General features: G+C 38.2%; 1 protein-coding gene across 3 annotated transcripts in view; it reads right to left on the bottom strand.

The window, feature by feature from the left end:
* Positions 1 to 5,910: 5,910 nt before the first annotated feature.
* Lats1 (large tumor suppressor kinase 1) overlaps positions 5,911 to 21,112 on the bottom strand; it is a 46,091-nt gene continuing 30,889 nt past the window's right edge. For 2 of the 3 annotated variants that reach the window (XM_029562206.1, XM_029562207.1), the window contains 5 exons: positions 17,852 to 19,362; positions 15,130 to 15,712; positions 11,313 to 11,495; positions 10,999 to 11,105; positions 8,725 to 9,561 (listed from right to left, as the gene is read on the bottom strand). In XM_029562206.1, coding sequence (XP_029418066.1) covers positions 9,052 to 9,561; positions 10,999 to 11,105; positions 11,313 to 11,495; positions 15,130 to 15,712; positions 17,852 to 19,362 — 2,894 coding nt within the window. In that variant the 3' untranslated portion in view covers positions 8,725 to 9,051. Of the gene's footprint in view, positions 9,562 to 10,998; positions 11,106 to 11,312; positions 11,496 to 15,129; positions 15,713 to 17,851; positions 19,363 to 21,112 lie in introns of all 3 variants that reach the window. The other variant, XM_008830412.3, reaches the window with a different exon arrangement.

Genomic DNA, 21,112 nt, shown 5'->3' with positions numbered 1-21,112 from the left:
ATCGCACACGCGGGCCACGCCCAGGAAGTGAGGACGCCATGGACATGCGCGCCTGCGGATTCGGAGGGAACGTGGCCGGGCTCTGGGCGGGTCCGCGCAGTCTCTGCTGCCGCCCTGAAGGGAGTAGGCGTGGCGAAAGATAAAGTACTACTTCGTGTGCTTAAATGCTTCGGTTTTGGACCTCAGTATCAAGTCAAGTACTTGTTCACTTTTCCTCCTGTTTGGCCTTCAGAGGTAAGGAAGTCAGGGTCTGTTTTATAGGTGAGGGTCAGTGGTCAAGCAGCTCGTTTATGACAGTCTTGCTCTAGAACCCAGAATTTAGGGTTTATGGGCTGGGGTCCATGTCGGTGTAAAGGGAATACAGTAGGGAGAGTGTAAACGGGAATACTCGGACTCGCTGCTGGAGGAATTTTATTCCCTTGGTTATTTTAGAAGGTCACCGTTTTACTATAACCATGTAGCTAAAATGATGTTTCACGATTTACAGGTATATCCTGGACAGCGCTATAGGCAGTACTCCAGCCTGTAGTTCCCCCATGTCTGGGAGTCACTGACACATTCCCTCTTAGGGGGTACATGTAATTAAATTTCTAACAAAAAATATTTATTTATTTATTGAGTCCTAAAGCTCAGACTGGTCCTGGGATACCATGTGTACCTGAGGCTGACCTTGAACTTTTTACCTGGATCTCTTCAGTGCTGTAATTACAGATGTTTGCCACCATGCCTGGGGTATGTGGTGCTGAGGATCAAACCCATGGCTTTCTGCATACTAGGCAAACTACGAACTGAGTTAATATCCCCAGCTCCTAACTCGACAAATATTTATTGAACAGCTACTACCTGTCAAACAGTGCTTACTACCGAGTGTGCGGTGGTCAACAAAACAACATTTCGCAGGGCTTAAAGTCTTCTAAAATGCCAACCTGAAAGAGAAAATAAGGCCGGGTGTGGTGGTGGCATGCTTTTAACCTCAGTACTTGGGAGGCAGAGGCAGGAGGATCTCTGAGTGCAAGGCCAACCTGATCCATATAGTGAGTAGCAAGCTTTAGGCCAGCCAAGACTGCATAGTGAGACCCTGTCTAAAAAAGAACAAGAAAAGAATACTTCTGCTGGGGCTGGAAAGATGGCTCAGATACTGGCTGCTCTAACAGAGGACTCGGGTTCAATTCCCAGCTGCCACATGGCAGCTAACAAACCATCTCTAACTCCAGTTCCAGGGGATCCCATGTCCTCTTCTGATCTCCGTGGGCATTCAGGACATGGGTGCACTTAAATACATGCAGGCAATACACATAAAATCAGAATACTAAATAAAAAAATATATATATATTTATAAAATAGTTCTGTTACACTGGATATGAACATTAGTGTTGTGGAGCACAGGAAACTATACTGTTTTTCATTTGCAAATAGAAAACTAATTTAGGGCAGTACAGAGTACCTTAACAGATGGACTCATCTTTTATATGAGAAATAAGACCTGCTAATATATAAAGCCAATTTATAGTTTAAAAACTGCCCAAAGGTGCAAAACAAACACACATGGTATATAGTTCCATGTATAGGAAATTCTAGAAGTGGTGAAATGAATCCACAGTAATACCTAATCATTGGTAGTCTAAGGTGAGATTTAGGAGGATAGGAGGAGGAGGAACTATTCTTTAGGGAAAATGTTTTCCAAGGTGTGTACATTTTTCAAGTTTACCAAAAAGTACAAATAAAATTAGTGTATGTAATTTTATTGCATGCAAATTAATGCCTCAATGAAGTCTTTTGTTGTTTTGAGACAAGGTCTCATTCTGTGACATGTTCTTTCATTGGAAGTGATGTTTTGGAGCAGATTCCTGTGAAGGTAAGTGGAAAGTTTACAGGAAGAGGCAGGGAGAGACATACACTAATGCAATCTGAATCCTGTGAAAGAATAGATACATAGGGCAGCAACAGCTTTGTATTGCAACATTGTCCTAAGAACATTTGATGAGGCCAGTGCAGAATTCTCTTGTCAAAGGTCACCATTGGAGAAGTTATCAGGGACTACCTTAGTATTCCTCTTAAGTTAATTGCTGGCTAAAAGCCAGTTGAGGTCTGGTAGATGGTGATGGATTCAGAAGATAACAGCTTGGAACATCACTTAAGACTTCTCACAGCAGATGTGATAGGCTCATTTCCATGGCTGCCAAAATTCTCTAGTTATGGTCAACTTTTTGCCCTGGTTTTTCAAGTTGTTTAACTTATTTTCAATATTTTATTATTTTTATGTGTTTTGCCTGTGTGTAGGTAAGTGCACCCGTGTTGTGCAGTGCCTTCGGAGGACAGAAGAGACTGTCAGATCCCCTGGAACTGGAGTTATGGACAGTTGTCAGCTGCCATGTGGGTGCTGGGATTTGAACCTGGGTCTTCTGCAAGAATCACCAGTATTCTTAACCGCTGAGCCATCTCTCCAGCCCCTAAATTATTTTTGAGAAAGGGTCTTGCCGTGTGGCCTATGCTAGCTTGAAACTTTCCATCTTCCTGCTTAAGCTTCATGAGCACTGGGACTACAGGTAGAGGTGAATACCACCATGCCTTGCTTGGAGTTACAAATCTGGTAACTTTAGGACCAATATTTCATTTTTATGCATTCTCATTGTATTGGGAGGAGAGGTATACCAATTATGTTGTGATAAATGCTTGTTTTTCACTTTTTTGGTCTTTTTGTAGCGCCAATTGGCCTGGAACTCATTATGTAGATCAGGCTGGCCTTGAACTCACGGAGATCCGCCTGCCTCTGCCTCCCTGAGTTCCAGGACAGCTGGGGCTACAGGGAGACCCTGTCTCAAAAAGACCAAAAAAAAAAAAAAAAAAAAAGTGTCACCACACCTGGCTTAGATTTTTTTTTTTTTACTAAGACCATGTCTATTTTTCTACTCACTTTGAAATCATTACTTTTTAAATTCATTTATTTTTGTGTATGAGTGTTTTGCCTGCATGTATGTAAAGTGCATCATGTGTGTGCAATGCCTGCAGAGGCCAGAAGTATTAGATCCCCTGGCACTGGAGTTAGAATAGCTGTTAGCTGCGTGTGGGTGCTGGGAACTGAATCCGGATCCTCTGCAAGAGCAGTCAGTACTCTTAACCACTGAGCCATCTCTCCAGCCCCTTTGATGTTTTTCTTTACAGTATAATACTGCACAACTATAAACAGGGTTGTAATAACCTTGCCTACCAATTCCAGATGCTGGAGTCAAGCTCCACTGATTTCCTCAGATGCCATATTTTATATTTATGTCAGATGATTTCAGATTGTACCCTAGGCATTGGAAACACTATGTTATAGATACTCTGGACTCTTGCAATTCTCTTTTATAAAGCAAGAAATTAACTTGGCTTGGCCCTTTCTGTCCTAGGCAGTACCTTTATTCTTAGACCAGGTATTTGGAGTCTCCCCTGCACCTGTGCTTCAAGATTCAGCCAGAAGTGGGTGTGGTGGTGCACGCTTGTACTCCTGGCACTTCTGCAGCTGAGGCAGAACTAAGTTTGAGGCCAGCCTGGGTTTTTAAAAAAAAAAAAAAAAAAAAAAAAAAAAAAGATGTCATAGAAATGGGTACATATCTTGTAATTCCTCTCTCCTAAGGAGCTGGCCATACAAGAGAAATCTGGGGTCTCTGTCTGACAGCTAGCCATACCAGAGAAGTCTGAAGTGGTTTTTTTTTTTTTTCTTCTTCTTTCTGTCTGACAGGTTATCTCTGGCTGGCCTAGAACTCACCGTGTAGATGAGGTTGGCCCAAGCTCACAGAGCCCTCTGTATGCTTTGGCCTCCTGAGTGTTGGGATCAACATATGCATCTCCAGGCCTGGCTGGAGTTGAGACAGGGTTTCCCTATAGCCCCAGCTCACCTGGAATGCACTATGTAGCCCAGGCTGTCCTTTTATCTCTTAAATAGGTCATGTGGATGATAGATTAGGTAATAAACTTGATGACTAGGGTGAAGTCAGAGTCTTTTGAGAAAGCTAGGTAATTCAAGAGCTGGCTATGATATGGTGGGAGATACGCTTAATCCCAGCACTCAGGAAACTGAGGCAGGATGATCAAATGCTTGAGACCATAGGCCAGACATGGTGACATACACCTTTAGTCCTAGCACTCAGGAGGTAGGGGTAGGTAGATCTCTGTGAGTTTGAGTCCAGCTTAGTCTTCATAGCAAGTTCCAGGGCAGCTAGGGCTACACATAAAGACTGTCTTGAAAAACAGAAAAAACAAAAACAAAGCTGGGCGTGGTGGCGCATGCCTTTAATCCCAGCGCTCAAGAGGGAGAGGCAGGTGGATCTCTATGAGTTCCAGGCTAGCCTGGTCTACACAGCGAGTTCCAGGCCAGCTGGGGCTACAGGGAGACCCTGTCTCAAAAAGAACCCCCCCCCACCAAAAAATTGAGCCCAGCCTGGGTTACACAGGTTAGATTCTATATATGAAAAAAGTAGTGAAAAATAGGATAAAAATCAATGAATTTATGATGAACTGTGTAAGAGGGAGCCAAAGTACAAAATGGCCTCCTTAAATTGTTCTGCAAATTTATTCAATACAAATTATGCACTACATAGATGGGGCAGCAGTAACAGATGGAGCTGAATGTGCATTTTTCTCTAACATTCTGTTGATCAGCCCACAATGGCCAACTCTGTTTCACACCATCTCCCAGGTCTCTGTTCATTGTGTTCTACTCATCAGTGCTTTCCTGGCTTTTAATAGTCAAAATACACTCACCACTATGTCTATTTTCTATCCTGTGGGAAGAGGGAAACAGCAAGTACAATTTCAACCTCAAGTCTAAAATTCTCTCAAAGCATATCTGCTCATGTGTCTGTACAAACCACAAAAGAATCTGTAAAACTAGGCTGTAGTGGGGTAGTCAAAACTATTTGTAAAAGGAATGACAGGATGGATACTGGTGAACAAGAGCCTCCACTGTCCAACCTAACATTGATGTATGTTTTTCCCTCTAAGCAATCAGTCCCTCCCCAGTAGAAACAACCCAAAGTTCCACCCAGATTGTGAATCCAGGAAGATGCTGAGGATGTCTGCATATCTGAAAGGAAGACAAAAGACTGTTACTAGGGGCAGTAAATATATTTGGCAACTTCTCTCTCTTACATATAAGGTGATGGGGGAGAGGGCAGTGTGGCAATAAGAAAGACCTTCACGCCAAACATGGACCTACGGAGTAGAAAGAATTATAGGAATATTGCAATTTCTGTCCCTCAGTGTCCAGCCTCATACAAACCAAATACAAAATTTTGAAGTGGTATAAAAAAATGAAGATAAAACAGAAGTGATGTAATGGTTGACAAGAGGAAGAAAAACTTAAGAGTTCTTCATGTTAAAATGGTTTGATATAGCATCTTTAAAAAATCTGGTTAGCATTTTCTGTGATAAAGAATTGCAAGTAAAACATTAACCATCTATTTCACATTTCAAAAATAATAAAATGTATTGACATGTTACTAAATACAGAGTTTAATAAAGACAGTTTTAGGATTGGGTGAGGTGGTAAACACTTAAAATCCCAGCACTCAGTAGGTGCAGGCATGAGGATCAGAAGTTCAAGGCCAGTTGCAGCTACAACAAGTTCTAAGCCAGCCTGAGTTATATTAGAACTTGTCTCAAAAAACAAAAAGAAAACAATTTTAAATCAAAATATAGGGGCTGGAGAGATGGCTTAGTGGTTTAAAGTGCTTGCTGTTCTTTCAGAGGCCCGGAGTTCAGTTCCCAGCACCCCTGTTGTCTTTAGACAGCCTCCTATAACTCCATCTCCAGGAGATCCTTCATCGTCTTCTGACCTCTGAGGGCAACTGCACACAGACACTCACAAAATAAATAAAATACAATAAAAAATTAACGTATTTAGCTTAAAATTCAGCTTTCCACACATAATTGAAAGATTTGGATTTTTTTTTTAATTATCCCAGCAAATGTTACACTAGAGGAAATGATTGGGAAAATACAAATAGATTCATTAAAAACACAGGCTGATTATTTGTTCTATTACATTCAGAAATATGCAAAAACTGCTATACTGCAAAGCTGTAATTTTTTTTCTAGCAAAGCATTACTTTATAAAACTGTAGTGTTGTCATTGATTCCATTTTAATACAAAATACTTATATATACAATACAATATAAAAGTAAACTGGGACGTGCCTTCCACAAAGGGATATATTAAGGCGCTTTACAAATATACCAATATGTTGACCCAAATTACTTTTTGTTTTAGATTAAAACAAACAGGCTAAATGTTTTACTTTAAATATCAAAGGGCTTTTTGTTTATTAAAGAAAAATTTCTAAAGTACCTTGGGTAACAGCAGCAGCAATATCTAAAAAGTCCTCCCACTGTATCTCTAATTCCTAACATATTAAGTCAGAATAAACTACTCCACTCACAGTTGTGCACTTTGCAACAGCAGAAGGTGATGACTGAAAAGTCAGTCTCAAAGTGACTTCTTAGTCATACATTCTAGTTTCTATTTAAAACAGGAATGTAGAAAAGATACAGCAACAGGGCCTGCCTTAGGATGTCACTGAACAGTACATAACAGTATCTACAATTACATAATTACAAGTCACATTTTATAAATACTAGTAATATGTATTAAAGGGGCAAGTATAAAAAAGAGCGAGTTTGTTTTGTTTTAAAAGAAAACATGCAGAACCAATGTTTTTACTCCATTTCAACTGAGAGTATCCACATTTTTTATGTTGTTCTCACTTTTGGTCAGGAAGCACCAGATTCTACGCTGAAAGAGCTCAGGGAATAAAACAGCCCATATGAACATCCAGAACGCTAAAACTGCAGACAATAAAGGCTTGCATACTGCTTCAGAAAAACAAAAAAAGCTTATCCTGTCAAGCAGAAATTTTAAAAGGATACAAAATTTGTAGTGTTTTTCATTTGAAGAGAAGTGATTTTTGTGGGGAAGAGGGAGCACCTTAGTTTTCCTGTGGTGTAAATGTAACGAAGTTGGTTTTCTACTGTATTGCACCATAGTCCAGCAGTAAAACCACTACATGAAAATTTAAATCTGAGTGGAAAAGCTCACAGAACAAGAGAGTTACTTATGAATACCAAGTTAAATATTCTCAAACGTGTTTTGCACAGGATTTTACAGGACTATTCAAACTTTCATGAAGTAAAGACTTCATGTTTGGTGACAGTACATTTTCTTATAATTCTGATTCAAAATATTTCAGAAACACCAAACAATTCAGTGCCCTAAAAATGGTGTTTAAAACCTTCCACTGTTGTACCAGCATTCATCAGGTCATTATTTCACATACTACAGACCTTTCCCCCATAACATTATCATCATGTGTACATTTTAAATGTGCTCATCTAAGTACTGTATTAAAAGAAAATTTCTTCAGTTTAGTATATCAATTTTCTTATAGGATAGAGGTCTTTAACCTGCAGTCTGTGACATGTTTCATCATGTCCAGAGTCTATTCAAACTGCAAGTCACACTTTCTCTGTATGTGCTGCTATGCGTTTTTGTCCTAGGGCCAGAGTTCACAAAGCCTTCATTAGATTCTCAGAAGAACCAGTGACCCCTAAGGCCCACCTTTACACTGCAACAGTTTTCAAGCTAAACACAGATGTGTGAACTAATATTTTTCCTTCTTCCAATTTAACCAAACAGCTTTGCTTTTTATTTTACTATGCATATGGTTTTAAACATTAGCTTTAAACAATTTCATGCCAATAAATCTTAAGGAAATAAGATACAAACTTTACTAAGGTCAGAATAGAGTCTGATTCTCCTCCTTAAAAGATATTAAGACTGTTATGCATTTTGGTATGGAACAATTCTTCTGTAGAACCTACACAATATATAAATTGGCATATGAATCTTATTTAAGAGATCCTCAATTCTCTACACTACTATATAATTTTTTCTAATTAGGAATGGCCATGACAATTAAGAGCTAATTAATAATTTCTTAAACCAATTAACCTACTGTTAGGTATATTACCAAATAGCTATATTTTCCTTTGCCAACAATTTGTTGAACTATTCTAAAAGAAAAAAAATCTATATATTTGATGACTTAAGATTGATCACTGTACAGCAAAGGTACTTATTTTGGGGAGGAGGGGTGCTGGGGACTGAACCCAGGACTTCATGTATCTTAGGTAAGTGCTCTATCATTGAGCTACATCCACAGTCCCCTAGGAAAAGTACTTTCTTAGTAAGTTGAAGCAGAAAAGTTCTAATCAAACCTTTATAAACTGAAAATAGTTTCTTTGCTTAGGAGAGATGTAATTTTTTTTCTAACTTCAAGGTAAAAAATGTTAAAGACCTTAGTTTCCAGTATTTGAAATTCTGACTATGGCAACTTTGTTCCCTTTTAAAACTGGAAGCAGCATTAATATCAATATGAAAACAAAACTGATAGTGCTCTGGCTTCTTTTAAAGCCGGTAATGAGAGAAAATGCTAGATTAAATACTCCTATGGAGGAGAGGGGGTAAACTGAACTACTTTTCATTCTAAAGAACACATTGTTTCCACTCTATTTCCTGGTTCCAGGATATGACTTGCACAGACTATCATGAGCCTAAGAATACTTTCTAAAAATGATGGCTTACTTTCTTTAGCTTATTTTGAACCAAAGCCAAGGGAAATAATGGGTATGTTTCATATTTGGTCAAAGCAAGATAAAACTAAAACTGTCTTTCAAAAACTCTTGAATTTTAAAAATTATTTAGCATATATACAAATAGATACCAGGTTTCTCTTTTTAAAACAGAGCACTATTTTTTTAAGTACTTTAAGTACCAAGAACTGACTGTAATATTCAGTTCATAATTTACTTATAACAATTTATTCTAAATTACTGATTTAAAAAGGTGGAATAAATTAACATTTTTAAAAGGATTTCCCATAATTTAGGAAAATAAAATATACACAGAGCATACATACGAAGCTCTGTCACATTTGCATAACCTTATTCTCAAAATCTCAAAAACCTTGCATGTCAGGCCTTTTTTGCAAATTCTTACTGTTACGTCCTAGTCTATTAAACATATACTAGATCACGATTTTTGATATCAGAGCCTGTATGTTGATCATCTTCATCCAACTGTTGCTCTGAATCTTGTGAATTAACATATTCATATTCTATAGGCTTTGGATAATTATATGGGTAGCCATTGTCATCAAAAAACCTCCGAAAAGTAAATTCATAGAAAGCATGTTCAGGATGTTTTCCATTTTTATACCATCCATTGAGAGTGTCATTTACATTTTCTTCCTCATTATCATCACTCCACAACTTATCAGGATCAACAGGGTCAAAATTTGATGTATCTGTTGGGTGCGTGATTTTAGGAATGTATGAAGCAGACTGCTGTCTCAGATCACTGGAGAAATCAATGGTTTTAAAAAATGGATGAGCCTTGATTTCATCAGCACCATTCTTGCCTAAGCGATCTTCTGGTCCTCGGCAAAGTTTGATAATCAGATCAGAGGCTTCAGGACTCAGTTTAGCTTGTGGTGGAATGTGAAGAGAAGTTTGCCAGTTGATAACCTTTAAAGAAGAGTTTTAAAAATTAGGAAGGAAGAAATGAAAACCAAAAATTTCCTCCAAGTTTTATAACAAATGTCTTACTGAACTATTTGTTTTTCTAAATAATTTGTGTGGTATTTTACCTTTAATAATGAATTGTTGCTGGGAGATAATATTTTCTCCTATCCCACCCTGTTCAGAAGACTCACATAAGTTTTTACCTCCTTTTTAAGCTCTGCTGGGAGAAATAACTACTTTGATTCTGCCTCCTCTGTATCATAGATTTACTTCCATCAAAGTATTTCTAGGACAGGGCATGGTAGCACATGCCTTTAATACCAGTGCTCAGGAGGCAGAGGCTGATGGATCTCTAAGTGTGAGGCCAGCCTAGTCTACATAGGGAGTTCTAGGCCAGCCAGGGCTATAACTTGAGACTGTCTCAAAAAACAAAACAAAGCAAAAAAATTCTAATACTTTCTGGAACCTATTTAAATATGTTTTAGTGCAAAGTTCCATAATGCTAGAAAATGTTTTGTCTTTATATTTCCCACATTTGGCAAACTGTTTCAGACTAAGAGAGGCTCAATAAGTCTTTGATCTTTGATTTGGTTTTAAATAAAATGAGGAAGATAGAAAGGAATGCCAAGTGAACTTTCAGGCAGGGATATATATATGTATATATTTTTGTTTGTTTGTTGAGACAGTCTCTCTATAGCCACAGCTGGCCTGGAATTCACTATGTAGTAGACCAGCCTCTCTGCCTCCTGATTGTTGGAATTAAAGATTAAAGGTGTGTGCTACCAAGTGTTGTTGTTGATATTTCTGAGACAGGCCTTAAACTCTCATTCTCCTGCCTCAGCCTTCCAAGTGGCTGGAATTGCGGGCATGTACCACCATGCTCATCTTATAAATTTATTCTTTAATTCCATATTAAGATGCCTTTAGTAAAGTACAGGTTAAAAACTCCTAATCCAAAAATCCAAAATCTGAAATGCTTTAAAAACCCAAAATCTTGAAAGTTGCCTTGATGCTACAAGTAGGAAGTTCCTCACCTAAGTCCTTATGAGTGCATTCAGAAGAAATGCACATGGCTGGGGACATAGTTCAGTGGTACAGCACTTGCCTAGCATATCTCAGGCCCTGGGCTTGAACCTTACCATTCAAAAGAAAAAAAAAAAACAAAGAAGATGCACTAAAATTACTGTATAACATTTTCTTCAAGTTGTATGATACATACATGACTTTCATGTTTAAACTTGAGATCCATCCCCAAGATAATTTAAGATGTATATGCAAATATTAAAAATCTGAAAGAATGTGAAATATTTCTGGGTCTTGAGTGTTTTAGAAAAGATATATACAGGTCAAACAAGTTTTTTTTTAATGTATTATAACATATATAAAGAACTATGGTATGGGGACTTTGTGACAATTTGGGGTGTAGGTTCTATAACTTACCTTCATTTGTGTTTCTAATGGTGTTTGTGCCAAGAATGGAGGCTGTCCCACCAACATTTCAAAAAGAATCACACCAACACTCCACCAATCACATAACTGTGTATATCCTGAAGATAACAAAATTACATAGTTATTCACAAGAACTCTTTAAAAATGATCAAAATTAACAAAAATATTAGGTCAATAATTTATACTGTCAAATCAATACTTTTATCATAAACTTGAAAAGAAATAAGGTGTATTCTGATGTAAATTTTGGCTGATGTAAAGGCCAAATTATTCATGAACTTATTTATAAAAAATACATGCTTTACCTGTCCGCAGTAACACTTCAGGTGCAATATAATTGGGAGTCCCAACCAAAGAGTGTGCTAGACATCGCTGGTGCTGGCGTGCAGCTCTCCGCTCCAGTGGCTTTAGTCTATCTCCACATCGACAATTCGAGGGATCACCCCATTCATTACTGAAATCCATGCTATCTTGCCGGGGATGATCACCTGTACAATAAGAAGAAAAAATGAAATGAAAGCAGCAAGGATGAAAAGTAAACCTAAAGTCTACTGAATCTTTTGATATCACGACTCAGGGCTAAAAATACTTTCCCTATGATAAATTAATACACAAAGTATGTCAAATCTAAATCAATGAGCTCCAGCTCCAGTGAGAGACCTTGTCTTAAAAAACTAAAGTGAAAATAAATAAATAAATAAATAAATAAATAAAAGAAGGGGCCAGCAAGATGGCTCAGCAGGTAAAGGTACTTGCTGCCAAGCCTGATGACCTACATGGTAGAAGAACAGAACCAAATCCTGCAAGTTGTCCTCTGACTTCCAAACACACTATGGCACGCATACACCTGTGCACAGACACGTACAATGTATAAAATAATATAAATGTAAAAATAACGTAGAGAGCAATCAAAAAGATACCTGATGCAGACCTCTGGCCTCCATTGACATGTGCACTCCCTCCTCCTATACATGTACACACCCATACAAAAATAAACCAAAAACAAAACAACAGAGTAAGGATGATGATGGTTCTCGGTGGTAGAGTGACTCAAGGGGAGTGCACATTTAGCATAGATGAGGCCCTGGGTGCCAATCCCCAGCAACCTCCCCAACCACGACCAAAAAAATCTAGGCATGGCATGAACCTGTGGCCTCAGCTACACAGGAGGCTGAGGCAGAAAGATTACTTGAACCTAGAAATTCAAGGCCAGTCTTTCTTTAAAAAAGAAACAAGGAGCTGGGCATGGTAGCACATGCCTTTAGTCCCAGCACTTGGGAGTTCAAGGCCAGCCTGGTCTACATAGTGAGTTCCAGGACAGCCAGGGCTACAGGGAGACCCTATAATAAAAAATAAAAAAAAATTTTTTTTTCTCTTTTTGACACAGGGCCTCCCTGTAGTCCCAGCAGACCTGAACTCACTATGTAGTCGAGGCTGGCCTTGAACTCACAAGGATCCGCCTGCCTCTGCCTCCCGAGTGCTGGGATTAAAGGCATGCGCCACCACACCCGGCAAATATTTTTTAAAAAGAAACAAGAGACACTGAAATGTTCTACAAAGACAATACAGGTTGTAACACAAATGTGACTGGACAGTTACATTAGATTGAGTGGCTGGGGGGAGTCCAATTTAGAAAGTAACACTTGCTAAGATGTAAAAAAACAAGGACCCAACCATGTGAAAACCAGGACAAAGTTTTCCACAAAGAAAGAGCAACAGAGAGAAGGCCAGTACAGCTGACAGAGGAGGAGAATGGTTGAAAATGGAAGATGAACACATGGATTTTTCAGAGAAAAGATATTGGAGAATCCAAAGCAAGAGGATGACAAGATCTGAGTCATGATTTTTTTTTAAAATCTGCAGGGTGTAGAGAATGAGGCAGGAGGAAAAGAAAATAATATTCAAGTTTCACTGTGAAGAATAGACTGCAGGGAGGACAAGGTTAAAAACTGGTCAATTAGACAACAGCTGTAGCTTTGGCTTAGGATGGTAACAATGGAGCTGTAGAGAAGTGACTGACTCAGGATATACTTTAGTGATACAGTAAAACAGAACTTCATTCAGAGTAAAAAAGAACCAGGACACTAGGCAGGTAGCAGTGATACAATTTTCTTCAACAGAAAGACTGAAGTTGAGCAGATAGGGAAGTGGTAGTTGTGTTCTTTGTTAAGTTTGAATGGCTATTTGAAATCCATGTGGAGAAGGGAGAAACCATTTCTAGAAAAGAGATGTGAAAATCTTTAACATATATAGGGTATTTAAAGCCATGATGAGATGAAACCCCTAGAGAAATTGTATCTGAAATTAAACTAATTATAATAACTATCTGAGAAATTTCACTGAAATACAATTTCCATTTTCCAGCCAAGATTTTCAATCAAAGGCTGAACAGAGCCTAGGAATCACAGTTTTAAGGAGAATCACAGGCAATAAATTAAATCTGGCACTTAATTCTATCCATTTAATCTGTGCTGGGCATGGTGGCACATGCCTATAATCCCAGAACTCAGGAAGCTGAGACAGGAAGACTGTGAGTTTGAGTTCAGCTTGGCATATACAGTAAGGTACAGACTGACCTAGGCTACACAGTGAAACTCTGTCCAAAACAAACAAACCAACAACCCAATTGGCTTGTGTTCTCAAAAGCAGACGGCTAATAATACTTACCACAGAGGATTTCTATAAGCACTAAATTAGAAGATATGTAAAGCACCTAATACATAAAGTATTCAACAAACATTAGATCAACTTACACTTCCATAAGCGCTTGAAGGGTTCTTGGTGAGGCAGTGTGGTAGAAATAACATGGGCCCTGTAATCAGACAAACCTGGGTTCAAAGCCTAGCCCTTACACTTATTTCTGTCTGACCTCGGACAAGTTACTTTACCTAACTCTCACTTTCTTCATCCTGCCTCAGAGTGTCATATAATTAATTATGTGCATGTGTTTAGGGTTAATAAGTTGTGTGACAGTCATACACAGTCATCAATTGCATTAAAAACACGTTATATGCAGTAACATGGAGAAAGTTCAAACATAAAAGTAAACAATACATACAGAATGATTACATTTCAATAGTTTCAAGAATAGGCAAAATGAAGTAATATATTGTTGAAGAACATAATAAATAATGTGATAAGATTGGGCCAAGAGGCACAGGCCTATAACCCCAGATACATAGGCAGCGGAGGGAAGGATCTCAAGTTCAAATCTAAATTTGAAGCTCAAGTCTGAGCTTGAGCTACAGAGTAAGTTAAGTTCAAGAGTAGCCTGGGCAACCTAGTAAGAGCTTGTCTCAAAATAAAAAATACAAAGTAAGTGAATATAGCTCAGTAGTAGTTAGTTGCTCAGCATGTATGAGGCCCTGGCAAACAATAATAAAAGTAGAGCCAGACATGGTTGTGTATGCCTTTAATACCAACACTCCAGAGGCAAAGGCAGATGATCTCTGTGAGATTGAGGTCAGCCTGGTCTACACAGTGAGTTCCAGGCCAGCTGGGGGTTACAGGGAGACCTTGTCTCAAAAAGACAAAAAACAAAACAAAAACAAACCAGAGAAAAGTAAGGAACAGATTATAAAATTTTTAAACGATGGTTCTCTCTGGAGGAGAGAAAGGGGGATGGGGTTGACTGTTTAAAAGACCTCTAACAACATGGTTAGTTATCATGGTCAACATGGAGACTTCATTTCATTTCAGGGTTCGAGAGATGGCTCAGTAGTTAAGAGCACTTCTTGCTCTTCCGGAGGACCTAGGTTTGGTTCCCAGCATTCATGTAGAGGCTGATAACTATAACTCCAGTTCCAGAGACTCCAACTCCCTCTTTGGACCTCCCTGGGCACTACATTTACAAGGTGCACTTACATACAATGTAGGCAAAACATTCATACAGTTTACAAAGTGAGTTGGCCAGCTGAGGCTACAGAAAAACCCTCTCTCAAAAAGACCACACACAAAAAAAAAAGCTAAGTGCTTAAAGGATTCACTTAAATTTAATCCAAGAGAATTAAGAACCAATCTATGTCTGCTGGTTTCATTTGGAAGACACCATCTTAAACTGCACTGCATTAAAAAAAAAAAATCACATTATGGTAAGCAGAATGAAGTTAATAAGCTACTTACCACTCTGATAATACTTGGAATCATGGGTCCATCTGAATCCGGTGCACAGACCAAAGTCAGTCAATTTAATATGACCATCACGATCAATCAAAATGTTATCAGGTTTAATATCTCTATGAATAAAACCCATTTTATGAACACTTTCGACTGCACAGGTAAGTTCTGCTATGTAGAATCGTGCCAGATTTTCTGGAAAAATGCCCATTCTAATTAATAGGCTCATCATATCACCCCCAGGAATGTAGTCCATTACAAAGTATAAATTATCCTTATCTTGGAATGAATAATATAAGCGAACCACCCATTCATTGTCGGCTTCGGCCAGGATATCCCTCTCAGCTTTAACATGAGCAACTTGATTTCGGAGCAGAACATCTTTCTTTCGAAGAGTTTTTGTTGCATACAAAGCTTTAGTATCAACTTTTCTTGCAAGACAGACTTCACCAAATGCTCCTATTCCTAGTGTCTTTATCTTCACAAACATAGACTTGTCCATTTTAGCCCTTTTAAGACGAATATAGTTAGATTCTTTTTGGCAAAGCATCTTTCTCATTTGATCCTGGGCATCTTGAGATAATCCAACCTAGGTAAATAAACTAGATATTAAATAAGGCATTGCATTCAACATTGAATATTAAGAAATAGCTCAAGAAAAAAATTCAGGCATATATTTGAAAGTTAAATGCATAATTATTTTTAATAAAGCATGTTAGAATTCTAGAATGTATTTCAGAGAAAATGATCAAAGTCAAGCTTAAGAGATAGTAAACAATATACAAAGTGAGTATATATGCAAATTTAGCTGTGGAGAGCAAGGAAAAGAGGATAACAATCAGGCTTCTATTCTTCTCTAAAGCACTCAAAATGTAGCGTCCCAATACATAACAAACAAAACAAGTATCTGTTAACATGCATTCTCAACTCCTTCCATGCATATTCATCCCAAATTACAGAATTAGACAGCCTTCATTAAATCCTTTTTGTAAACTGTTTAGCCCTCAAATATTTTTTTTCCTTATTTTATCTTTCACAAAAAAATTGTTTCACTCAAGGCCCATTTATTCTTAAAAGTACAAAACAAACAGCAACAAACCCCCAGTGTATTACAAAGAATTCTTTCCATACCCAACCTTTTCCCCATTCTCAAGAAACATATGAAAGTCATGAGTCTTTCCTTTTTTCCTTAGAGCATTAGCATAAGGATGAGACTCATTGTCCACCCCTAACAAAAGGATTCTCCTATCACATTTAAAAAGAATAATCTGTTTGGTATTTTTTAGATATTCTGGAAAAAATAAGTCATTATAATTAATGACATAAAAAAAGATGAAAATAAAGCTCATCTTCTAAGTAGCTATGGAACACCTGGATTTAGAAGGTAGGAAGTTTCTTTTGACTAATAAAATCTTTAACTAGAGTCTAAATAGAAAAAAAGTTTATTTGGAAATGTAAAGTCTAATTTTGAAAATGGAAGACTAATTCCACTCTAGCAACCTCATGTTTTTGTTAGGATGAGCATCTGCATGCAAAATTTCTTAAATACAGGAGCACGCCACACTTAGTACGGAGCTGCTTCTCTTAAAATCTTACTTGCTGCATAGTAATGGAGTTTACGGAAGTCAGCAAAGCTTCCAACACCGTAAAATTCTAAATCAGCTATTAGTGAAAGTGAAGACGAAAAAGGGAAAATAAGACACACTTATGGATAGACTTTAGTAAGAAATTCTAAGAACAACAACATGAGTAAAAGAAATTATGGTATTTCTCATATAGCATAATTCCACTAATAATAAGAAAATACTGTACTGAACTGTAAAATAAGATCTGGAATAATCAGTTTATAGTTATCTCAGGTATGAGAAGAAGCTTAGTCACACATTTGTATCTTACATTTGAGTGGTAGCTATAAAAGGAAGATTTGAATATTTGAATTCTGAGCATATGATAAAAGGATGATGATGATGATAGTTCTACTGGAGTATCTAACAAAGAGATCCATGTGTATCACAATACACATCAATCTGAAGGGAGTGTTCACTTACTCTAATAACATTTCAACACTTTTTTCTCAAATATTATTTGAAAAGGAGAGAGATGACAGACACTCTCAAATAGGGTGATGAATAAATCCCCAAATTTTCAAGTACAAAGAAATGTTTCTTATGGATGTCAAGAAATGATCCAGATTATTTCTATCTGATTGTTTGGTTTGAGACAGGGTGTCAGTGTCTGGAACTTACTTTGGAGACCAGGTTAGCTTGGAATTCAGAGATCCATCCACCTGTCTCTGGGATGAAAAGGCATGCAACCACCATGCCCAGCTCCAGCTTATTTATTTTTATTTTATTTTATTTATTTTTTTGGTCTTTTCAAGACAGGGTCTCCCTGTAGCCCCAGCTGTCCTGGAACTCACTATGTAAACCAGGCTGGCCTTGAACTCATAGAGATCCGCCTGCTTCTGCCTCCCAAGTGCTGGGATTAAAGGCGTGCGCCACCACGCCTGGCCCAAAATTATTTATTTTAAAATGTACATAAGAACTGTATTATAGGACATACTGAATAAATCTTGAACTACTAAAATATTATAATAAAAATACTCTTAAAGGTTACTCAAATGATTGATAATATAGTACATTTAGCTATTAAGACTGGTGCACAATACTTTAAAATACCAAGAAAACAGATAATTAACTATGAAAATGGATATTTTAAGAACTTTTACCCGCATCATTTCATTCTCTAATTGTTTTTTCCGATGCAGACGTTGCTGATGAGATTTCAGGACATTTTCTACATGTTGCTCCATAAAGAATTTAAATGCTTGAGGAGAATAACTCTGAATACGAGATTCCCTTCGCTCTTCGTCTTTCTTATTTTTCCTAACGGTGATAGGTGAAGTTGTAATCTGTTTTTTTTCTTTATCCCCACTATCAACGGTTTCCAAACTTTTTTCACCCTCATCTTCCTTGGGTAAGCTAGGCTGATCCTCTTTGCAAGATTTACTTATTGACTCATATGGAGGAACAGATGGGTTTTGGTGTAGTAGATGTTTCGGATAAGGTGGTGGTGGGCCTTGATAGTTTGGGGCTTCAGCAACAGGAGGAATAACAGTTACATTTGAAGTGGTACCCTCAGAAAAAGGATTAGGTTGAACAGTTTGAATTGGCTGTGGTATCCAAGAAGGGTGGGTAGGTGCTAAAGCAGTCTGTAGTTCTGGTTTTAATACACGCATGCTTTTCACAGGCTGTTGAATAGGAGCTGGTGTGATTGCAGTGACGGTAGTAGCTGATGGCTGAGAATTAGCAGAGTGACTTGTTCTATTTCCTAATGGGTTATTAAAAGAATTTGACCTCACTGGTACGTTAGATTGCCATGTAGGAATTTCATGCCCACTGCTTGGGGATGATTGGGCAGGAGCGGAAGATGACTGAGGCCAAGTTGTTTGCAGTCCAGGTACACTAATATTATAAAGTTCCATGTTATGACTATTTCTGTTTGGCACCATCATCGATTGAGGAATATTTCCATTTGTGTATGATGAAGGAGCAGGAGATCCCCCAGTTTGTAAAGAAGAGTTCTGTCCATTAGTTGGGGTCAGAGGATAAGGAGGTGGTGGCTGCCGATTCACAGCACTAGCAGGAACAACATTTTGGTGCATGATAAAATCAGTTTGACCACCACCATTCTGAATTCCAGGTCTCCCTGGTGGAAAGTTAAATTTATTAGTGCTCTGCATGATAATTGGTTGTCTGCCAAGAGGGACAGAATTAATGCTTCTCTGTCCCTGGTTAGGAGGATTCATAGAGGAAGAGTTAAGAGGTGGTGGAGGATAGCCCTCCTGCCATGCCCCAGGTGGAACAGGAGAGATGCGAGAGATTACATACTCCATGCTCCCAGAATAGCGCTTTGTCTGAGAGTTTGGTTCCCATGAGGGGGGAGGTGGAGTTGTGCCTCGTGGAGGGGGAGTTTGTCCTCTTGGAGGAGGTGGAGGAGTGACACTCCTTACTTGAGGTGGTGGTGGTGGGTTCACTCTCTGTCCGTTGCTTGGGTGAGCTTGAGAAAATGCTGTAATACTGGATCCAGACAAAGGTCTTCCTACATCTGTTTGTGAGTTGGGACTTTCAGAATGGTAAGTCACACTTTCTCCTAGAGGTGGGCCATGTCTCTGAGGAACTAAGGACTCTTTAGAACCTTTCCAGCTTTGTTTGCGGTTAATTGACTGTTGCACATTTCCTGTGGTTATAAAAGAGAGAATAGTCATGTTTTTAACCTTTCATTTTTGAATCATTTATCTCAGAATTCTAATATTCTTTTTTTTTTTTTTTTTTTTTTTTTTTTCTTTTTTTTTTTTTTTTTGTCTTTTTGAGATAGGGTCTCTCTGTAGCCCCAGGTGTCCTGGAACTATGTAGACCGGGCTCGGAATTCTAATATTCTAAATGATACTTAATTTTAAGAATTCTAAAGAAGTTTAAGATTCATTGTACAATATGTTAAATGTTAAGAATTATTTTTTTAAGAAATTTTTATTTTTATGTATATGAGTGTTTTGCCTACATATATGTAAGTGTAACATCACATGTGTACAATGGTCTGTGTAGGCCAGAGAATCCCCTGGAACTGGAGTCACAGACAGGTGTTAGCTACCATGCGGGTGCTGGGAACTGAACTTGGATCCTCTGGAAGAACAGTAAGTTCTCTTAACCACAGAGCCATCTCTCTAGCCAGCTGATTATTCAGAGGGTCTTGTTTGTTATCCCTAATAATTATAATAACCATCTTGCTTGTTATCAAGTTCCTAATCCTCTGTCTCAGATTTCTATGTCCTGGGAAAATGAGGGTCCACTACTCAACCCATATCTAAGAGAACAGATTTTAATTATTCCCATCATAGCCTCCCCCTGAAAAAGTGACGTAGTATGTATGTTAACTACCTTGATTTAGCCCCCAAAGAAAAGATTGTGAAATAAAATTTCAGTAAGCAACTTTATTTTAAACTTTTCTTTTTTTTTTTTTTTTTTTTTTTTTTTTTTTAGATAGGGTCTCCCTGTAGCCCTAGCTGTCCTGGAACTCACTATGTAGACCAGACTGGGGTTGAACTCACAGAGATCTGCCTGCCTCAGCCTCCCAAGTGCTGGGATTAAAAGTGTGCACCACCACGCCCAGCTAAACTTTCCTAATTTTTAAAAACCTTTTTGAGAATTTCATACTTGAGTATTGTATTTACATCATTCCTTCTCCTCACTCCAACTTTCTCCATTAGTCCCCAACTCCATGTCAAATTCATGACATCGTCTTTAATTTTTATTGCTACATATATATGTAACCTACTGAGTTCATTTAGTGTTGCTTATATGTACATGTGTTTAGGGCTGACCACTTGGGATTGGATAAATATCAGGGGGCTCATCCCTAGAAAAAAATGATTCTCCCTTCTCTCTGTACCCACTGATTGCCTGTAGCTCTTCATCCAGGGGTGGGACCTACCATATGACCAAACTATAACACTCCTTGGCATATACCAAAGAGAAATTTGCTCAGTTATGTTCACTGGCACTTCTATTCATAATAGCTAGGAAATGAAAACCTAAATGTCCTTCAACTGATGAATGGATAATGAGAATGTGGTACATTTACACAATGGAATTCTATTCAGCCATAAAGAAAAAATATAAAATGGAATTCTATTCCATTGTAAAGCAAAATGAAATTGGGGTAGAGCGATGGCTCAGAGGTTAAGAGCACTCTTGCAGAGGACCCAGGTTTGGTTCCTAGCACCCATATGGGGACTCACAACTGCCTGTAACTCCAGTTGCAGGGGCTCTGATCCCTCTTTTCTGACCTCTGTGGGCACCGAGGCACACATATGGTACATATACATACATGCAGGCAAATACTCATACACATAAAATAAAAACAATTCTTGGGGCCAGAGAGATGGTTCAGCAGTTAAGAACACTGGTTGTTCTTGCAGAAGACCCGGGTT

This window comes from Nannospalax galili, unplaced genomic scaffold (assembly GCF_000622305.1).
Source record: "Nannospalax galili isolate Female #2095 unplaced genomic scaffold, S.galili_v1.0 scaffold395, whole genome shotgun sequence".
In the NCBI taxonomy this organism is placed as follows: Eukaryota; Metazoa; Chordata; class Mammalia; order Rodentia; family Spalacidae; genus Nannospalax; species Nannospalax galili.
The sequence above is the reverse complement of the archived record's forward strand: the minus strand, read 5'-3'. Positions and strand labels throughout refer to the sequence as shown.